We start from the raw sequence: 21,955 nt of genomic DNA on the forward strand, positions 1-21,955 counted from the left end.
TGCATCCATTTGCAGCACTTTCCGATGTCCTGTATCAACGATACACGATTTGCTACAAAAGTGACCCATGTATACGAAGGAGATTTGAGCCAATGCAAAACCACTCTAGAATCACTCCACATAAATGTTTCGATTTCTTGCATGCCCATTGATTTGCTTACATGATTCCACAAATTTATCGCCACCACTGCCGCACAAAGCTCCAATCGGGCCAAGCTGATTCTCTTTAACGGAGCTGGTCTAGATTTTGCAGCAAGTATTTCGACCTTTATTTGCCCATCACCATCCGTTGATCTTAAATACATGACTGCTCCATATGCCGCTTCGGATGCATCGGCAAAACAATGAAGCTGCATCGATGTCGATTTTGGCAAACGGACGTATCTCGGAATCTTGATGTCGGATAGCAAGGGTAGATTAGCATGAAATCCTTTCCATTCTTCTGCAAGCTCTGACGATAATGGGTCATCCCAGTCGTGACACGCAATCCACAGCTTCTGCATCCTTATTTTTGCCCAAGAAATAATTGGAGCTATCAAACCAAGCGGGTCAAACAACCTGGCGATCATGGAGTAAATTCTTCTCTTCGTTAAAGGCTCCGCGTACTCAATGGTGTTGGCTTGAACATAAAGATGATCAGATGCTGGTAGCCAAACGACTCCGAGAGTTTTTACTGGATCATCAGATATAAAATTAACAGCAGTTTTCGAAGCGCGATCACCAGGGTTGATTTTCGTTAACAACATTTTTGAATTCGTACTCCATTTTTGTAAACGGAAACCTCCTTTCGCAAGTAGCTTCACGAGTTGCTCATACAACTGCAAGGCTTCGTCTTCTGTATCGGTGCCTCCTATATAATCATCTACGTAGAAATCATTTAAGAGTGCCTTTTTTGCGACCGGAAAATTATCGCCTTCATCAATAGCAAGTTGTTTTAAAACACGAGTCGCTAAAAAGGAAGACGGGGACAAACCAAAGGTTACTCGCTGCAACTCATAGGTTTCTACCGGCTGAGATTGATCGCTCCTCCAAAGTATTCGTTGTAACGGGGTGTGGTCTGGATGGACTTTTATTTGGAGGTACATTTTCTCTATATCGGCTGCTATAGCGATCGGATGCAATCGAAATCTTAGCAAAAGGTTCAGCAAACTATCTTGGATGACCGGGCCTTTCATTAATACGTCATTCAACGAGCAGCCGCTCGCTGTCTTAGCCGATCCATCAAACACTGGACGAATTTTAGTGCTAGTGCTGCATTCTTTGACTACAGGATGGTGAGGCAAGAAACATTGTACGGATATATCGTTATCACCTTTAGCCTTTTGCAGATAACCTCGACTTACGTATTCACTAATCACTGCCGCATATTCATTTTTCAAAGCAGGGTTTCGGTCGAAACGGCGTTCTAGCTGCTGAAAACGTCGTATAGCAAAAGATTTAGACTCACCTAAGTTTTTAGCCACTCCAGCGTGCTTGAACGGTAATCTCACAATATATCTCCCGGAGGAATCGCGATCATGTTGTTGCTGAAAGCTGTCCTCGCACTCTTGTTCCTCGGACGTCCATTTAACGGCCTCTGGAATTTGCTCTATTTCCCAAAATTTAACAATGAGCTCTTCGAGCGAAGGTTTGGTACCAACATGCATGATCGACTGCGGAACGATGCTCTTATTATCATCAGCTTCACCCTTTACTTTACCGGTCGCTAACCACCCAAAGACAGAATCAATAAACGCTGGCATGTTTCCGACAGGCTTCCTAACCTTGACTGTACCATGGCCCTTTGTCTGCAAAAATTCATGGTAATATTCTGAGCCCAGCAAAATATCAATTTGACCGCCATTGCCAGCCTCGGGATCAGCCAATTGAAAATCACGATTAAATAGTGACGTGTCGATACGTTCCGGATGGTAGCCAGTAATCATTGGTAGCACCGAAAAATTCATTCGACGTTTGTAGGCGAAGTTCCTTGATGCTATTTCCGCTTCAACGGTTTTAGCTGTGAATACCGGGCATTTGCCTACGCCTACTAGCTCTTGGCTGCGACCTTTTCCGTTCAGATGCAAACTGCGACATAGAGCTTCTGATATAATATTTACTTGTGCACCGCTATCGATCAACGCTCTTGCTTGTTTCTGCTTTCCTGAAGAATTTTTAACAAAAATAATCGCAGTAGATAAAAATATATGATTTTGCGATGCGGTTACAGCTGCATTTACTGACGAGGTGGTGCTACTCGATTCGTTCACGTTCAGCTCGTTCATTTGTTCCGATAGCGATCCATTTAGCTGTTCTCTATGCAGAAGAGTATGGTGTTTTTTATGACATTCGGAACATCGAAATCTCATCTTGCATGCCATAGAGACGTGCCCCGGGCGTAGACAGTTACGGCAAAGCCGTTTTTCGCTTACAAATTGATATTTGTCATCAATTGACATGTTGTTAAATAGATTGCATGTATGAAGTAGGTGTTGCTCTCCACATTTTACGCAAATCTGAATCTGGGATGTTACGTTCATTGCCAATTGTCGTTCTACTGTCTTTCTTAATTTGCTGGTTTGAACACGATCCTCTGTAACAGCATCTAGAACTCGAGACTGAACATGAAGAAATTTCACTAAATCATCCAAACTGTGTTTTTTTGAATTTTCTACATATTTCTCCCAATCATGGTGTGTTTTTTCATCCAGCTTTGATAGCATAATTTGGATAATAAGCATACCCCATTCATCAGTACTCTCTCCTAACTGCTTCAGAAGCTTTATATTTCGCTCAAACGTGTCCACTAATGAGTGGATTTCCTTCTGGCTGGAGGATTTCAAAGCGGGATACTGCAATAAAGAATTAACGTAACGCTTTTTTAGTACATACTCATTCGAAAATCGCTCAACAAGAGCGTTCCAGGCTGGCATATAGCTTGCTCCTGTCGATGGAAAAGAATTAATTAGGCTAGCAGCTTCTCCTTTTAACGATTGCTTCAAATAAGCTATTTTGTGCACAGGCGCTAGAGTTGTATTAGTGTGAATGTTTGCCTCAAACATATCGCGGAAAGGTAGCCATTCGTCGTATTTTCCTGAAAAAACTGGAAGCGACAAGTTTGGTAATTTGATAAGGCAGCTTGATTCACCCATACTATCTTGCATTTGACTTGCCGACTCTTTCACTCGCACTGCTGGAGCTTCTACTGGTGGGGGCTTAATAATCTTCAATCTGATGAGATCCGCAATTTGCATACAATTTTCATCTACGGCGTCATATAACTGCTCATTTTCATCAGAATGGCATGCATCATCCAAGAGTCGCAACTCGTTGGCAATTGCCTCAAATTCCATCCAGCATTTTTCCAATCGATTGAGTCGAGTCGTTGCTTGCTCCTGCGTTATGCCGTTTGCTCGCTCTGCAAAATTGTCGATCCGTTCGATGCAACGCAAGATGGCGTCTCTTTGCGCTTTCTTGCCAGCTATTTTCGTTTGTTCATTACTTTTACGGGCTAGCTGCGCTTGCTTATCGTACTTGTCCGCCATCTTGCTTGACATAGGTTGCTGTGGTTGGCAGGCCGGCAACATCGTTTCATTAACAGATGAATCTTTAAACCCAAGGAAAGCTTCTTCGTCCGAACTGAAATCCGTCATTTTCCACAATTTTCACAATCTTGGTCACTACGGCACCAATGTTTAGTTTGGAATTCCTTTATTCAGATCCTACGTTGTGTTTCTTAATTCTTCCTCTGTTTCCCTATCTGGACATGTGCCCAAAACCCCTTCTGTCAAAACAAAACCTGTCATCCTAACGTCATAAACGTCTGTCATGTCCCAATTCACAAAACCAAACGTCTCATAGCAAACAGGTGCAACGATTCCGGTAGATGCAAGAAAGCATAAGCGACCCGTTAGTGCCACGAGTTCATTTAGGGTCAGGCCAAGATGGATTCATTCCGACCCCAATGATCAGTAGGTGCTTGAAAGTATAAGCGCCTCCGACCCGTTGGTGTAGCTAGTTCGAATCGGGTCGAGTCGAGGTAGGTTCAATACTTTGCGCACTCGATTCTGACTGGTTCGCATCCGACTCTGTGTCAGGTCGTGAAATGTATCGTACTAATAAGGAATTTCATGCATAATATGTTTGGGGAAATGATTTTATGATTGGCTGTCAGTATTATGAAAAAATCTGTTATTTTCGGTATGAAATATGAAAAATCGGTAGTTATAGAGAGGTCATCTGTGAATTAGCAGGCATTTTAAAAATCGGTAGGAACACAGATAAATCGGTATTCCTGGTCACTCTGTCGGCGGTGGTGTAAGTTGGTGGTGTAACTTTCACCTGTCATTCACCGCATGTTTCCAGCGCTGTCAAAATAAAAACAATGTGCGCGTAGCGAAAAGATCTTTTCCCGGCACACTTGCACTCATTCGCGCGTCCAGACTAGTGAGTATTTAGCTAGCAAAAAGTGCCAATTTCCTACCTAGCGAGGATGAACCGAGTGAAAAAGAAACCGAGTGGCAGTTTGGTGCTATTGAAGAAAAAGAAAACCAAAAAGCAACAAGTGCCCATGGATTCGGACAACGAAGCGTACGACTCAATGGTCGACAACGGTACCGATGAGGATGATGATGATGATGACGACGGCGGTGGTGAACTTAATGGTGCCGGTCCGAACGAAAACGCTTCCGGGGAGGAACGCGACAGCATGGACAGCGGCCACGAGAGTGGTGCCTTTGTGCGTGTTCCAAAACCATCGAAGAAGAAGGCCGTCAAAGCGTTGAAGCGCAAAGTGGTCGCACACGAGGACGACGAAGCGCACCGTAAGCGCCTGAAAGAGATGAAGGAACTGTACAAACCACCGACCATGGAGGAGATAAACCGGCTGAAGGAAACGGAAAACTACTACCACTCGAATCTGTTCCGCATGCAGACGGAGGAAATGCTGAAGGAGGTGCGCGTGTCGTCCAAGGTGGGCCGGTTCAGTCACGTTTGGGTAGAGCAGTTTAAACAATTTCTCCACACAATAGAAGACGGTGCCAGTGACCGGTGGCTGCACGAACTGGAGTACGATGGTGTGCAATTTCCACTGCCGTTGGCCAGCATGCAGCACGGGCAGGAAGTGCTCGGCAAGGAACGGTTCCGATTTGTGCAGCAGCACCAGGTGCGCGTGATCGGTGGGTGCGATGGAATGCTGCGCACCTCGTTCGGGAAACCACTGGTCGTGGATCTGCTTATGGTCATGCCAGAGAAGTGTCTTCACAAGGAGGACTACCTGAACCTGCGCTACCACTGCAAGCGGGCGCACTATCTCTGCACGATTGCGGAACGTTTGCTGCAGCAGGCGACAAACGATAAGGTGGTCTCGAACATTCGCTTCGAGCCACTGAAGGGCGATCATACGAAGCCAGTACTTGTAATGGAACCCGCCGATGAACGGTTCGCAAGAAAGGTTCACTTTCAGCTGCACGTAGTGGCCGATAGTAGCAAATTTCCCAAGAAACGGTTCCTCCCGCATCGGAACAACGTGCGACCGAGCTTGATCGGTGGGCAGGCGGAAACGGTATCGACGGAGGAGTACGAAAACCTTCCTACTCCTCACTACAACACTTCCATTCTTTATGACGTTCGGTTGGTGAAGAATGTAGAGCTGCTGGAAAGCATCATCCAGTCGGAGAGCGTGCGGGAAGCGATCGTCTTGCTGAAGGTGTGGATACGCCAGCGGCACTTCGACCGAGGCCGGTACGGTTTCGACGGCGCACTGGTCACGTTCTACGTCGCGTATTTGCTGCAGAACAAGCGCATCTACCCGAACATGAGCAGCTACCAGATCATTCGACTGTTCTGGAACCAGCTGGCGGGCAGCAGCTGGGACAAGGAGGGAATTTCCTTTGACAACAGTAGCCGCGAAATGCTGGCCTCCTTCTTCCGCTACTACGACGTGGTGTTTATCGATCCGCTCGGGACGCTCAACCTTGCCGCCAACCTGCCGGTGGATCTGTACCGGCGCGTGCGGCACGAAAGTGCACTGGCGATACGGTTGCTTGATAACCGCCAAATTAACTCCTTCCTGGCACTGTTCCTAGCAAGCTATCCCTCCTTTGCCCAGTACGATCACATAGTGATGGTCAACGATTCCAAGCTCGTCACTGCCACGATTGAATCGTTCGCCGAGGACGTCGATAAGCTCGATTACTTCGGTGACGCTCAGGCACTCTTCACGCGCATGGTCGAAAGGCTGCTACGGAAAGGGCTGGGAGCGCGTGCCGCCTATCTCGTCCCGCTCGCTAGCGTTCTTAAAGAGGGCGAGAGTGCGATGCCGGTGAAGCCCCGGTTGGCGCTGGGACTTGCGCTCAACGGTTCGGAAGCGTTCAATCTGGTCGATAAAGGCCCGGAAGCGATCGATGCGGAGGCAAGCGAAGCGTTCCGCTCGTTCTGGCACGGCAAGGCAGAGCTGCGTCGCTTCAAGGACGGCTCCATCACGGAGTCGTGCGTGTGGGGCGAAACGTCCGACCCGATCGGACAGAAGCGTTTGATCGTGCGTGAGATAGTGAAGTTTCTGCTGCAAGCGCATTTCGATATGCCCGAGAACAAGATCGTATATTTGGCGGAACAGTTCGAGGCCGCGGTAACACCGTTACCGGTCCAGGAGTTGCACGAAACAATCGAGGAACGCTCGCTAGCCGTCATCCGCACGTTCGATACGCTTGGACGTGTGATGCGCGATTTGGAACATCTGCCGTTAACGATCAATGCTATTATTGGAACGGATCCGGTGTTTCGCTATACTGATCCAGATCCTCCCCGGCCGACCGCTAGTGGAATGCAGTCCAGGAATGGGGAGACGGTATTTCTTAGTGGGAAACCGATCCGCGCTACGATCCAGCTGGCGGCTAGTGGAAAATGGCCCGCCGATCTGGAAGCGATACGACGCCTGAAAACGGCATTCTATCTGCGCATTGCCGGCGATGTGAACACCTCGCGGGAATTAAAAGGACGAGTCCAGGCCCAAGCATACAACGACTATTTGGATGTGCTTTTTGGTAAGTGCGGTACAGGCAGTACTCACAGCCTTCCAACACCTTGAAGGTATTTAAGTGAACTTTTTTTTTTGTTTAAATAGAAAAATACCTATTCCGGTTCGAGATTATTCATCAGCGCGAAATAGGCATTCTTCGCGAGTATCTGTCCGCGAACAAGGTTACACGCCTGCAGAAGGACACGGATGAAAGCGTCGCCCTGGAGATGCGGGCCACGATCCTGCCCCAGCTGACCGGCTTCCTGCACGGTTTACATCAGCAGTACTTCTCCTTCGGGTCCGTCGCTGCCATTACGAAACGCTGGCTTTACTCGCAGCTAATCGATCCATATCTCTGGCCGGACGAGTGTACGGAACTGCTGCTCGCTGCGCTGTATTTAAACCAACCGTTGCAACCGCCGATACAACCGCAGACGGGCTTCCTGCGCTGGCTGCAGTTTATCGCTTCCACCGACTGGAGCAAAGAGATGATCGTGGTGAACCTAACCGACAAACTGTCGAGCGAAACGATCGAAGAGCTGGAGAAGGACTTTTTCGAACGCCGCCATTCGTTCCCACCGCTCACAATCGTAACGCCGTGCGATGCGGGAAAGTATGGACTGTTTGGACGGAGAGCACCAACGCTAGAAATACTGAACCGGGTGACGCTGCTTGCTAAGGCGGCCACACAGCTGGTGGAAACCGATTTCCGTACGCTTCGCAACAAAATTCAGGTATGGTAGTGCCGCGTGGGGTGGCAGTGAAACTCTTAAAACGGGACCGATTTTAGATTCGCATTCTGTGTGATCTGTTTAGGATTTCTTCGAACCATCGGTTGAAGGTTACAACGTCCTCATTCACCTGCACGCCTACATCGTAACGCCGATCGGAATACGCAAATCGCACGAAATAGGCGTTCACAAGACGCCGGGTTTGTCAGTTAACTCGACGGACAAAGAGCCGGCAGCGGGGCTCGATCCGGTGCGCTCTTATTTGCAAGAGCTTCGTGAAGCCTATGGACAGTTTGCCATCTTCTTCTACGACCCGTGTGGCGGCGATCGGATAGCCGTCCTGTGGCGTCCGCAAGCATTGGAAGAAAAACCGTTTACGGTAAGTGCACGTTGTACGCCAAGCGTTGGAGAGGGTGTGTTAATGCAATGCGTATGCTTGTTTCATTTCTCTTACCCCAGACATCGAACGTAAATGGAAGAAAGTTTACGAATGACGGTACACTGCAGCTGAATATCGATGCGTTAGTGCGAGACTTTGAGATCCTGGGTGAAGGATTGGTGAGCAGCGTCGAGAAAATGCACTAAACACAACATACAATGTGTTTGAAAGATAGTTTTAAAACGACCGACCTGTTTCGGATTATAATTTAAAGAGCAAAAAAAAACTGCAATAAAATACATTTCTCTTCCTTCCCATGTACATCAATAGTTTCTAATTTATTTTGGTTTTTGATGGAAAAATAGTAGGTAAATATAAATCACTATGTGTTCTGCTTACTCTACCATCCAAATTCGGAACCCGGTTTTTCGTTGCTTTGTATAAGGAACTAGCGTAATTTGGTTGCGACAGACCGCCCTGCTTAGTTTAGCTGGAACGTGGCAGAGACAAAGTATGGCAGCGTGTCCATCGGTGCGGTGTAGTTGTAGATCCATCGGCCACCTTCGTGCACCCGGTTCGTGTTGCCATCACGCCACGTACCCTTGGGCAGATATATGTCCCGGGTGGTAGCAAACTCCGCCAGCACCGGTGCTACCACAATGTCCTCCCCGAGCAGGTACTCTGCAACATTAGGAAAGGAGCATTAAAATGGAAGGAAGAAGAAAACACCCCATCTCAAAAGGATCGTTGTCAGTTCTATCTCACCGTCGTAGATAGTTTGGGCGATCTTATCGGTTGGATCGAGCCACCAGATGGGGGGATTCACCGGTGTACCGTGCGATACGGCCAGTCGCATCCGCTGGATAATGTAGTCTGAGTAGGTTTCGTGCAGCTGAGCGAATTTCTTCGATATTGTTATACTCTGTGAAAGCAAGCGTTAGGAGGCCGCGTTTAGATACCATTCTATAGGATGACGTTCCTTGTTCTCAACATACCTCCTCATCAATATCCCACGGCGTCTTGGAGAACTGTATGCTCGGCATGAAGACGCTCGCCTCCAGCCAGCGTATGAACAGCTCCTTCGTGAGTATATCGTCCCCGTACACGTTGCCACCGATCATGTCCGGCAGCACGAACGGGTAGCCGTTCAGATTCATCTGCAGCAGGGTCGGTATCAGCGACAGTAGCCCATTGTTCCAGCCCCAGCGTGTATCGAAATCGAGCATCCGCACAAACACGGGCAGATCCTGCGTTCCCCAACCGGTGCGCACCTCGATCATGCCACCGAAGGCGGCACACATGCGCACGAAGTTAACCGTTTGGCTCGACGGTAGCAGTGCCGTGGGTCCTTCAATGTCGGGATCGGCCGGTGCCCAGCTCGTCTCGCCCGCATCAAACTTAAAGTTGTCGATGCCGAGATCCTGCAGTTCACGCAACCGCCGCCGGTACCATTCGACTGCGTCCGGGTTGTTGAAGTTAATGTAGGACGCCTCGTTTTCGCCACTGTTCCACCACTTGGTGTTGTACCCGATCGTTTCGTTGTGCGATTTCACTAGATAGCTGGGGAAGAGGGAGTAGGAAGGTTTTTTTTTTAATTGGAATTGCGTATGCAGGACGGGAAGCTCATACCCCTTGCTGAGTGCCTCCGTGTACCAGGGATCACAGTTCTTGTTGATGAACGGATGCACCCACAGCGTCACGCGGAAACCCATCTCGCGCAACGTTTCCGTCATCTCGGTCACGTTCGGGAAGGTGATCGTGTTGAAGGTGAGCGATCCGTAGCACACCTCCCACAGATCGTCGATGTCGAGCTGGGCGTTCTTGAACCCGTACGCGTTAATTTCGCGCGCAAAGTCCAGCACCGTTTGCTGGCTGATCGGGCGGCGGTAGCGCACCCACGTGGACCAGATCGGTTGCCGTACCATGCGCTCGTCGGGAATGTCTACCGGTTGGTTCAGCACCCGCTCGACCGCCTTCTGGTGCGCTTCGCGCGCATCGGCCGCTACACCGATGCGGTAGTTGAACACAAACTCGTCGTCGTACGTGTAGTAGGGCAGCTCCTTTTTCGCGGTAAACCGTAGCACCTGATCGTTCTGGTCGATAAACAGTGGCACCTCCTTGTCGACGTAGAAAAACACCCCGGCCGTGCTAACCCAGTAGCGTTCGATGATGGCCGCACTGTGCAGTTCCTTCGTGATGTATGGGTAGTCATCGAACCGCAGCTTCTCGATCGGATAGTACTGCTCCATCAGCTCCGGGCCGCCGTACCAGTGGAGCGGGGTTTGTTCCGCCCCGAACGTATCGTGCAGATGCAGCACATCGCTACCGATCTGGCCCTTGCGCAGGGTGCGTGAGATACTGAGGAAGGCAAAGCCGGCGCTGTCCTCTAGTTCACGAATTTCCACGCTGTGACCGTTACCGTACAGTCGCATACCTTTCGGGAACGTTTCGATGTCCGAGTCGTCCGTGAAGTCATGATCGAAGGTGATCCTTTGCACGCGATCGTCACCTGATGTGAGAGGTTGAGAATGTAGAACATATGGTCATAAATTATTATTTATGAGCTTATCTTCTCTACAACTGATAAAAAATGTAAGAGCATAACGATGCATTCTTCTTCTTCTTCTTTTTGGTCCAACGTACTACGCGTACATGTTGGCCTATATAAGCTTTCGAGATTTAATTCATTACCACGCAGCCGGATAGTCAGATATAGTCAAATCCTTGCTACAGGGAGACGGTCCATACTAGGCTTGAACCCATGCAGGGTATGTTATTGAGTCGTTTGAGTTGACGAATATACCACGGGACCGCCCCTGACGATGCGTTATTGAAACGAATTTGAAACGTAATAATCAGACCGGATTTATCGAACCAGTCCGTGTGCTTACAACAGCTATAGCTTCAGGTCAGATTAGAGCAAAACAAATTTAACCAATCTTTATAATACTATATTTATTTATTTTTAAATCGAGCCATAAGCTGAAGTAAAAAATCCTTTAATTCTAAGTACAGAAACGACAGAAAACTCACTGACCTCCGAAACAGTAAACCAGCTGTGCATTATCATCACACAAATCAGTTGCGATATTAATGCTTCACATTCCTTCCAGCCTTTGGCCTGGCAAACTCAGCGCCACCCAAGCCTGCTTTGATCCAACGCCATTAGTGTTTCACCCTTGGGGAAGCTCTCTGACCCAGATATTGCCGGTGTGGATCGATGAGATCGGCAAAGCAAGATAGAGGTCCTAAAATTCCAGTATCGTATCGTAGCTTAGATCATCAGCCCCGACCTAGAATCGTTCATAAATCATCACGATTTTTTACGGGAGCACACGCCCTACTCACTACCTTCTCGGTCAAAGTATTTCCCCCGATGATCGGGGCTGTAGTATGCCACAGAGAAATAATTAATTTCTCCCAGGCGAAATTAATTTCAAGCATTTGTGCGCTTAATCCTTTCATGCACCATGCGTCTCCATTGGCGTGTGCTGTTGTGGTGTAGTGTGGTATGGGAAAGCGATGGCTAAATAAAAACGAAACGGAAACGAACCACCTCAACTCTTGATCTACTTCAATGCGAGAAAGCGCGCTCTCGAGAGCACTCGCACAGGCGGGGGGAGGAAGCGGTACGAGATTTATGGGCCACGATTTTTGTGAAGGGGGGGAATGGGCAGGAGCCGGCGTGATTGGCTGGTAGGAACACATCCCATTAATTATGGCCATTTTTCGCCGATTCTTGAGCCAAATGGTGTTTGTGTGCTCGGGCAGGCCAAACCGAGTCGTGCACAGGATCGTGTTTGATCGTGCGGTTGCGAAATGAAAAATGTACCACGAAACTCGGCTGCAAATGACGCGTACGATGGCGCTTGCCCAACTGTCACGACCAGCACGTCACGTGCTGAACGCATTCCTGGTTGCGATTGCTTCTTCCTGGGTCGCTTATGCTTCTCCGTTCATTTTCAATGATGCAAGGTTATGAATGCAGGGATGCGTTTCCTATGGAAACTTCTCCATTAAGATCGGTAGGTTGGTAACAATCGGTGACATATATTAGGGAGCCGTCACGGAGATAACAGTGGAATGGGTCAACTTTATCGGTGGAAGCAGGTGGTGGTGGTGGAGGGCATTAGATAACTTCTCGTCAACTGTTGACAATGATTGTTTGGAATAATTTATGTGTGTAGCTTATATTTATGACCGTACCACAGCCGTATTGTGATTGCGATTGGCTTTGGTGTAGCTAGATTGTACAATCAAATAGGCAGCCATCCCGAGTTGATAATGGGATCACGTTGTCCGATTGTAAGGATGCGATTTAAAACACAGATTCACAGTAAGAGGGTGCTTAGAATTTTTTTCAGTTCAAATTTTATGCCATGGTTAGTTTACTTTCTAGTCGTAGTATGTATTTATATCAAGTATTTCAAATCGTTCCTATATGAAGAAGGTTTCAAGTTTTTTTCCTAGGCTTCATTTGTATGCCCAAATCTGACAAAGAAGATCGATTTGATCGGTAACCAATCTAATATCAATATAGTCAAAAGGATGCAATCGTGTGGAATTAACGATTCTTCATAAAGCCCAACAATAGAGATAGATGGTACCTTTAATATATTAAATGTTTATTAGTATGTTAGCTAAGATTATCCTGTTCTTTTCATTTTGGGCAACACCTTTAGTTTATCCAGACATGCATATGCAAGAGTAAAAATCCATTAGTGATGTGAAAAATTAAGTTTTCTGGAATCGATTCCGGATAGTAGGTCCGGAATCAGTTTCCAGAATCGATTCCGGAATCGGCTCCGGAATAGGTTCCAGAATCGGCTTTGGAGTTGGTTCCGGAATCAGAATCGGCTCCGGAATCGGCTCCAAAATCGGATCCGAAATCTTAACCAGTTCCAGAATCGGAATTGGAACCGGTTCCGGAATCGGAATTGGAACCGGTGCCGGAATCGGAATTAGAACCGGTTTCGAAATCAAAATCGTTTCCAGAATCGGAATTGGTTCCGGAATCGGAGTCGGTTTCGGCATCCTCATAATAATAGACGTTTGGATCCAATGATGCAACGTATTGATAGCCGCAAAGAATCAAAATTTACTTGTAAACGGTCCATTCTCATGGAGATTCCCGGACTGATGTCGCTTCTGAAACTTCTTATGTCAATTCATGAACTGATTTTCAATTCTGGAAATAATTCCAATTGATTCTCAACACGGAATCGGCTCCGGAATTGATTCCCAACACGGAATCAGAAACGGGTAGGTCCGATTCCGAGATCCCATCACTAGCATAGACAATGCTTCCACTAGCATAGACAATACCAATCTCGGTCCAAATTAGATGCTTAATCGCTACGAGCATGTTGTAAGGTTTGGTATACAAACAAACTGGCATTTAAAACCAAATTTTAAAATTAAAAAAAAAAAACTTTAGAGTTACGTGAATCTATATTCTTCAAATTTGGCAATAAGCTACATAAATGGTACTTTGTGCTTATATCATGTAGTGTAATGTAATGTAATTTTGATTTTAACCATCTACCTCATCACTTTTTTTTGTTACTTACGGAGAAACTGATTTCTACAGTAAACAAAGTTATTAAACCAACTCTACTTTATTTTATTTGTACATTTTTTGCTTTGCGTTTTATTTCAACAAACAAAATTCTATAATTCAGTAATGAAAATAGCAATACCATAATATGTACCATAATATTCCCCAGTTCGACCACCGTATGTGTTTGGTGCTGCGCTGTTTTAGATGTTTTATTTAATTGTGTTTACTGGTGTTTACTGTTTAAAATGGAATGTCAGTCAAACAAGTTTGGGAAGCACTGGAAGTACATAACTGCACAGAAAAATGTCGAGGGAAGCAATGGATCCATTTTCCCCCTAATCGTATCTGGCGTGTATCTGGTATCGTATCTGGCAACCTGATACGGTAGAATGGGTAAGGTTGTCGCCAAAAGCCACGGCGCCAAACCAACCGACGTTGGCACAACGGGAACAGAACGGGGAGGAAAAATGTGGTCCATCGTCGAAGGAAATCACTTTACAGCGGAATTTCGTGGGGTGTGTCTCTGGAAGGCGGAAACGGCTAGCAATTTACTTTTGGCATCAGTTTTAGATCGTTCTAAAATTAATCCCCCCTGTATTCAAAAGCGAAAAAAAACAACCACCGATTTTGGGCAGGATCGTTATTCGGATCGTACATGCTAAGTTGTTTGGAAAGCATCCACGCTCACGCTCGATCTTCATTTCGTTTGTCGGATTGAACAGCACGAGGGGAGTCCATAACGGCCAGGGAATGGGGAGTGGGTCCATCAATCAGTGAGAAATGTAAACATCAACCCAGCATCACCACCGCATAACCAATTGCCCCGGAGAATTTGGCTTGTAACGAAACAAACGGTGGCTGCCACACGAACGTTGGCCGTTAACTTGATGTTTTCTGTTTTCGTGTCTCGGCCCTGTCACGGATCGTTTGTTGGCGGTATGGCGCGTTCTGCAGTATGGAGCCGAAAGACATCGACAACAACGGACGTCCGACAGATCCGACGACTGATGGCAATCCATCGGTCTCGTCCATCATCTGAGTGTACACAGTTGCTTGCTGTTTTAGGGGTTTAGGGTGCATGTTTTGTCACCATTCGCGTGAAAATGGGAAAGTGATAACTAATTTTTTGTTATCTGTTTATGCGTCCATTATGTGACGTGCTGAGTTACTGGCGATGATTTGATGGTGGGTGTTATTGCTTGAGAAGTGTTGTTAAAACTAGTTAATTTGGCCCGGTTGCATGTTTAATCAACAGAACCTAAGACGTGTATACTAACTGCAGGGCACATTTAAATGTTTTCATTCAAACATGTAGGTAAGCATTCCTGCTCTCTCTTGATGTCTATTTACTGATATTTTTTATGATCGTGTTGCTATCTTGGTACAGGCTTCCATCCTATTGTGATCCCGGTTCATAGTCCTTCCATATTTTTGTCATATTTACAAATGTTAGTTGTTCCATTACATTAGCAATCGTGGTCCACTTTCTTTTTCACTATGTTTGACTATCGGCTGGACTCGTGGTACAGTCGTCAACTCGAACGACTTAATAACATGTCAATCATGGGTTCAACTTCCAGTATGACTGAATAAAATCCTGCTATGGTTTATCAAAAAGTCACTAAAAACCAAGCTCCGGTGTGGCGCAGACAGGCCTTGGCCGACAACGGTTGTTGTGGCAAAGAAGAAGATGTTTGACTATTCCGCTATCATTGACCATTTTCACAACCATATACCGTATAGGACATACGAAAATTTAATTTAGTCATTCTGAACTTATGGAATAGCTACTATTAAATGTCATGACATGTTCATATGACATATGGGTCCGAGTCTTCCATCCACAGGGCTCACTGTCACGGCTTATTATTGACCCGTGCCCCATCTTCTGCAAGACTATTTGTGTACCAAGCAACCAGGGATAGTCAGGAGTGCTAAATGCTAATAAAAACAATTAAACTAACTTCATTTAACTTTGTAGCTTCATCATGTGCTCATATAAAAAAGAACCCCTGACCCAGGAATGTCCTTATTCCGTGTATATTATTATCCCATTACTTTTCCCAATAGGAGTTGCTGTTCATTTCAGTTTTACAGTGCAGTTCAGTTGTAATTCCACTGCTGAACCATACAATTGTTTTTCCCGCAAGATATACTTTCAATGGATGAATAAATTGTAGCAACCTTGATCCCATAATAATTGGGAATTATTATAGCTAGGTTAGGTTTATAGATTAGGATAGAGGATTAGGATAGTTTATAAGAATAGAAGGAAGTGAGAATAAAGCCCTTCTTTTGGTAACGACACAGCCGCAAGACTAAGCTCCGTGAACCCGCTACAAAATATTAAAATTCAATTATTCAATTTTTTTTTCAAATGTTTAACACAACTCGTACTGAGCCTTATCCAACAATCTGCGTATGGAGACCCGATCCATGGGAAATATAAACCCGTTATATGCATGTTTTAAAGTTGTTCACTTAGTCCTAGTTATGCAGCTCCGATGGTTTCACTATTTTGCATGGTACCCAGCATTTTTGGGTTAATGTACAATGAAAAATTGCAATTGTTTAACGTTCATAGCGTACGATTTGGCAATCCTTTCAAGCAAGCATTTGACTACATTTGAATGATGGTACAGGAAGCAAGTACATGATAGTTCGAAGCAAGTATTTTTATTTAAACGTTTTGAACTACACAAAAAACACTACTACGCATGATAAAACAGATGGAGCGAGGTAGAATCTCCACCACAGAATTATTTAGAATCACTGGGAATAATTTGATAATTATTGATACACTTTCAACACGTGTGTAGAAGAAAACAATGATGTCTTTTGATCTGAATATATCAATTATTCAATCACTCTACCATTGCTTGTTGCCTCGGAGAATGGAAACACCGCAAAGAAATAAAAATCATCCAAGCACCCATAGTTGGTTAGCAAAACCGTTCTATAGTGAGTAACTTTTTCGTTCAGGAAGATCCTATAGTGAGCAAGCGTCACCTATGAGCGTGACGTGAGCGTAACGTGAGCGTCACCTCTTACTTCGTTTTGTATAGGGAGATGCCTTTGCGTTTAGTTATGGATGTAATTTGATGTGAGCATGAATGGAATGATGACTGATTGTACCACAAGTAAATATGTAATGAAATTATTATTTACAAAATGTTCAAATGGGGAGCAGTTTACGACTTGTTTTTCACATAAAGCGGTAAATAGTATCATGCTATGGCTAACCAATAAGTCACTGAAAACCAAACCCATTAGTGGTACAGCCAGGCCTTTACCGACAACGGTTCTCATCTCAGTATGGTACGGTAAAAGCACCGACAAACCGACGTGACACTGGCGTTACAAAAGTGTCCCACACGAAAGTACTGTCATTTACCAGTGAGGCGAACACTTCTGTCAAAGTAAGCTCTGTTCACTGCTGCTTCGATGTAAACAACTTTTCTAAATACAAATGGCGAAGGAAGTGTGAGGCATAATTTTGTGAGAATTATTGGACAAAACACCCGGGAACATCATTTATAAGTTTCCAAATCAATGTAAAAGATGTGAGAAGTACATAAAACAATACGCATTGGAATTTGCGAAGAAAAACAAAAAGGGGATTTATCAGTTTCTTCTCTGTGTCAGTGTAGTAAGCGAATCATTATAGAGATGGCGCTAGTGTTTAACGTATTTTCATTTGAAATAAGGAGACAACTTTTGAAGCTCATTTTGTTCGAAGTGTCACGTCGGTTTGTCGGTGGTAAAAGTGCAAACTAAACGCTAGGCATTTCTTTGATTGCAAAATAATTCAGTCGCTGTTGGACCTGATACGATCGTGAATAGAGTGATTTGGGAAAGAGAATACTTTGGCTAAAAAATGTATCTTTTCATTAGCACTTAAGGTAGATGAAACGTGACCCTTTGATCTTGATCGAGCGTTCCGTTGCAGACTAGAAGAAACCCTCGCGTATATTCCAGAGGCGTTAGAAATTACGTGTTATAAATAGAAGCAAATATCAATGTTAATGTGCTAAATTCGTTCATTACATTATAAAAGTGGATCATAACTCTAAGCCAATAAATGAATGAAAATGAATGAGTTGTATTTGCATCACAATAAAATTTAATTCTTCCACATGATTTTCAATGCGTTACAAGCTCAGGACTACGTTTGACACGTCTTTATGATGTGTTGAAAATTATGTGAAAGAACTGAACTGATTGTTGAGAAATGAAATGTGTGACAACTGTTGAACAAAATATCTCGCAAGCGGTGAATAATGCTTTTTATAACTTGGAAAATTTTTCCCATTTTCCAATCTAACAAGGCTTTGTTGCACTCTAGCTTATGTCTTCTTCTAGTACACTGCTTACAATTCTATATGTTCGATAATGACAATTCTTCTAAGCCTGTAGCTTAAGAACCTTTCGAAAAGATCTTGAAAATCTCGCAACATTCATAATGGACACCGTACCACGGAAAGCATTGCGAATGATGGATGGATAGACAGAACACCAAGAATGCGCACTTACCCCGTGAGATCGCTCTCCCTCGCTTAATGGGCTAGCGTTACATGTGCGATCCCTCCGATCCCACCCAAAAAGGACGATCAAGTTACTCCGTTGGGCAGTGGCCAATCGCACATCAACTGCAAAATGTTTGATTTATGCAAAAGCACTATCCCTATACCTTTCCCGTTCTTCTCACTACACATTAATGTCAGTGTTCTTGACGGTGCGGGAAACAAACCACACACAGACACCACACACGGGTGCAAACGGCAGCCAACGAATTTAAGTTTTGACGAGTGATGCCAATCAGACAGCGGGAAAGGTTGATCGACAACCGCAGCGTTCTGTGGGCGCACCATCTACAATCTGTTGCACTATTGCAACGAGCGTACTCTGGATGAGCTGGTGCGTGTGTGGTGGGTTTGACATTGTGACTCTGAACCCTGTGCCAAATCCATATCGTCCTATCGTTCGCCTTAATGCATATCCGGCAAATGGATCGACAGATGCCTTTCAGCCTTTTGGCGGATGTTGGATGGACGGAGTCTGTTCCGATGAGCGGCTCTGGTTGGTACTTGAATGGTAAAGGTTTGTGGTTGGCATTTTGGATTTGTATCGCATTTGTTTGCGAGGGTAAAAAGTGCAAGGTTTGTTTGTTTTGCAGGCTAACAAATGCTGATGCAAACAAACTAGAGGCTACTAAGGGGAATGCAATGCAAGTTGCTGCTTCACAAAGACTAAACATGTGGAGTGATGCTTGTAAGGTGTTTGTTCATCGTTGGCAGCTTGTATGAAGGCAATAATAACAAATTTCTTCCACCTTAAACTACATGTTGTTTTGCTTGGAAGAAATAGGGGCAAGAATAAATATAATTCCATGTTTATTTTCATTCATCAGACATAATAAGCACGTCTGCTATTTATCCATCCACCCGCCAGAGTAGTTAACAGTAACTACCTCTCTTTATGCTATTGCTTTCAGCCGTACGAGATGAGATGATGTGGTGCGAGCAACGCCACTTCCGCTACTATACTATACTTGCGGGGAAAAGAAAATAAACAGATTGCATGCCACTTAGGGCAAGAATGGGAGTGTAGTTGCATCCGTCTTCCACGGACGTTGTCTTACCTCGGTGGATGCTCAGGACGTACCGATGGTCCGGTTGCTCCTCGAGCCGTACCTCGATCGAGCTGGCTGCAAAGCGATAGGTTTCACTGATCTCTTCATCGTCCCGCAGCACCAGCACCAGGGTCACGGTCAGTGCCGCTGCCACGACCAACACACCGAGCGTGGACAGTAGGAAGCATTTCTTTGTCACACGGATCGCCATCGTCCACGAGACAAGTTTGGATCACTGCTTCTTTAGCTGCTTCTTCACTGCCCGCGCAAAAATAACCTACCGAAAAACCACTCCAAATAGCGGTGACACTGACTCGCTACTCACGATCGGTGGCCGCACCGGAACGGTGACAGTTTTTCACCGTTTGGAAACCGTATGTCACCTTTCGTTAGGAGGGATGCTCTCGCGATCGCACTGACACTGGTACGAAATTCAACCTTACGCTTTGGGACGAATCTGTGTTATTTTATTCTTTAAGAAAGAATCAAGGTAGAAGAGTGTCTGGAAAACTATGCACGACTGTTTCGCACTGGGATTGGGGTTTGGGGACGATCTTCAAGTGATCCTCACGTTCACCGCGCAATCGCGGTTGCACTTCTATCGATACACCACCGCGTACTAAAGCTGGCGGCAGCTGGTTTTTGGGCACAAGCTAACGTACAATTACACTGCTGCTATCACCGGACGACCTCCCAGACATCACCGATGCCAGGTGAGAGATAGATACTTCCACTGCCTCCGGGGGTGCACATGTTTCCGATTAGAAGCACCTATTCTTTCAAAAACACATTATCTCTGGGAACGAAGTGAGCTGTCGTTATCACACGAGGATAAGTTGTTCTCTGTCCCCTCCGTGGAGTGGGCCTGTCAGTGGGTGACTTGTAGCGGTTCTCACCAAATCCCTAGTTGATTGGAAGCGTTCAGAGGAACCATACTATCTCATCCACGATAATGACATCCCCCCATATCAACGTATAATTAAACTCTGTTTTACACCCTTCAGTCGTTGTTGCACACAGACCTATCTAAATATTTTTCTTTTCAGCTAGATCACACCGTTTGCTTTTCGAATTCCAAATCCGATCCGATCGACACTCTAGCTCTCGATGTACGGGATGCTGCACGTCGTCGTCGTCGTACGAACGGAGCTCGTCGATCCTCGGTCCGGCTTGAATCGCGACTGATCCGATCTTCGAAGTGCGACTGTGGCGTCCACCTTCCTAGGGGCAAACCGATTTTTCCCAGCACAAACACAAGAACGAAGGGAAAATAAAACATCACATTCAACAGCGGTGTATGGATGAGACGAGGTACACGGGGGTTCGGTTGCGGCGTACGATCCTAAAAACCCTTGGGTTTTGTGTATGTGTGTTGGTAAAGGTGTCGAAAAAGAGACACGGCGAAGATGCGCACGCTCGAGCCAGTAGGTTCAAAGGTAAACCAAAACACAGACAAACACGCTGCTACCCTCTACTGTGCGGGGTGGATCGCTGAAGGGAAAAGCACAAAACATTCATCTTTACATTTTCCCATCACGAACGCGCGTCCGTGTTGGACAACAACCTCCACCAGCATTAACGTTGTCGATGGTGGTGGTGAACTGCAGGATGAATGGCATCAGCAGCGGAGAGCAGCGAGGAAAATCTCATTTTCCTCGACCTTGTCACTTGGGCCCGCGGGGATGATGCTTGCTTTTGCAGAATAATTGATTAATCGTGCGTTGTTTCGTGAGGTTGAGGCCAAACATTCTCTGGTGGTGGGTGGGGTGAGTCGTTTATTTTTTTTATTTTTGTTGATGGGAAATGGAAAAACCAAGCACCACGAAATGTGATGATGGTAAGTTGAGGACGGCGCCCGGTTGCGAGTGCGGTTGCGGGTTTTGCGTTATGACGTTTCTTTCGTTTGCTGGCGGCGTCGGCGGCGGCACGTTAAAGCATACACACAAACGCAGCACGCGATCGTGTGTGCAGTAATGTGTAAAAAATAGGAAATGGATGATAAAATGTGTAATCATTCATTTGGGCAGTACCTTGTTCGCGAAATGGCAGCGGAGGAAAGAGAGAAACGTGCAAAAAACAAGAGCAGACATCAATGTCATGGGGATATTATTGACGTGAGGGGGAAGCAAAGGAAAACATGAACAGTAACAAAGATGTATGTTTCCTGTACACTCACACAATTTGAGTTTGAAAAAAAAACACACATTATTAGTACTACAAGGCCATGCCTGTGCGGCCTTTTCTTTTGTTTGTGATAGGCGAGATGATACAATCATTACAGTTCCCATCCCAATTTTATGACTCGCCAATCTCAACCATTTCTGAGGTGCTAATTTCATGTCGGCATTGTTTGTACGACCTCCCGCTTTCCTTCTTCAATTCTCACAAATGATCTGCAACACTTAGATCATGTGCTATAAATAACAAAAAAAAAATGTTGAAGATTTGTTGCTGCAACCAACACGAAAAAATGAAGGTGCATAGTGAGGTGCATTATGGTTTTGCGAGGGGGTTTTGAAACATTTTATCGGATTTCTTGTGTGTAAATTTGATAACCCGTGTCCCAAAAAACCTCATAACGATGAAACTTCTCGCTTCATTCCGTTCGAGCATTGAATCACGTTAGTCATGAGGAGTGTGGATTTAACCACATTTT

General features: G+C 45.6%; 2 protein-coding genes across 2 annotated transcripts; one reads left to right on the forward strand and one right to left on the reverse strand.

The window, feature by feature from the left end:
- Positions 1–4,351: 4,351 nt before the first annotated feature.
- Positions 4,352–8,427, forward strand: LOC121601825 (nucleolar protein 6). Its single transcript, XM_041930630.1, has 4 exons — positions 4,352–7,022; positions 7,103–7,731; positions 7,814–8,107; positions 8,188–8,427. The coding sequence occupies exons 1-4, from the start codon at positions 4,472–4,474 to the stop codon at positions 8,311–8,313; spliced, it is 3,600 nt and encodes a 1,199-aa protein (XP_041786564.1). The 5' UTR covers positions 4,352–4,471; the 3' UTR covers positions 8,314–8,427.
- On the reverse strand, positions 8,427–20,488 carry LOC121601836 (myogenesis-regulating glycosidase-like). Its single transcript, XM_041930638.1, has 5 exons — positions 19,309–20,488; positions 9,737–10,616; positions 9,103–9,667; positions 8,873–9,029; positions 8,427–8,788 (listed from the first exon to the last, which is right to left on the reverse strand). Exons 1-5 carry the CDS (start codon positions 19,508–19,510, stop codon positions 8,589–8,591), a joined length of 2,004 nt encoding a protein of 667 aa, XP_041786572.1. The 5' UTR covers positions 19,511–20,488; the 3' UTR covers positions 8,427–8,588.
- Between the last annotated feature and the right edge of the window lie 1,467 nt (positions 20,489–21,955).

Source organism: Anopheles merus, chromosome 2R, assembly GCF_017562075.2.
Source record: "Anopheles merus strain MAF chromosome 2R, AmerM5.1, whole genome shotgun sequence".
Lineage (NCBI taxonomy): Eukaryota > Metazoa > Arthropoda > Insecta > Diptera > Culicidae > Anopheles > Anopheles merus.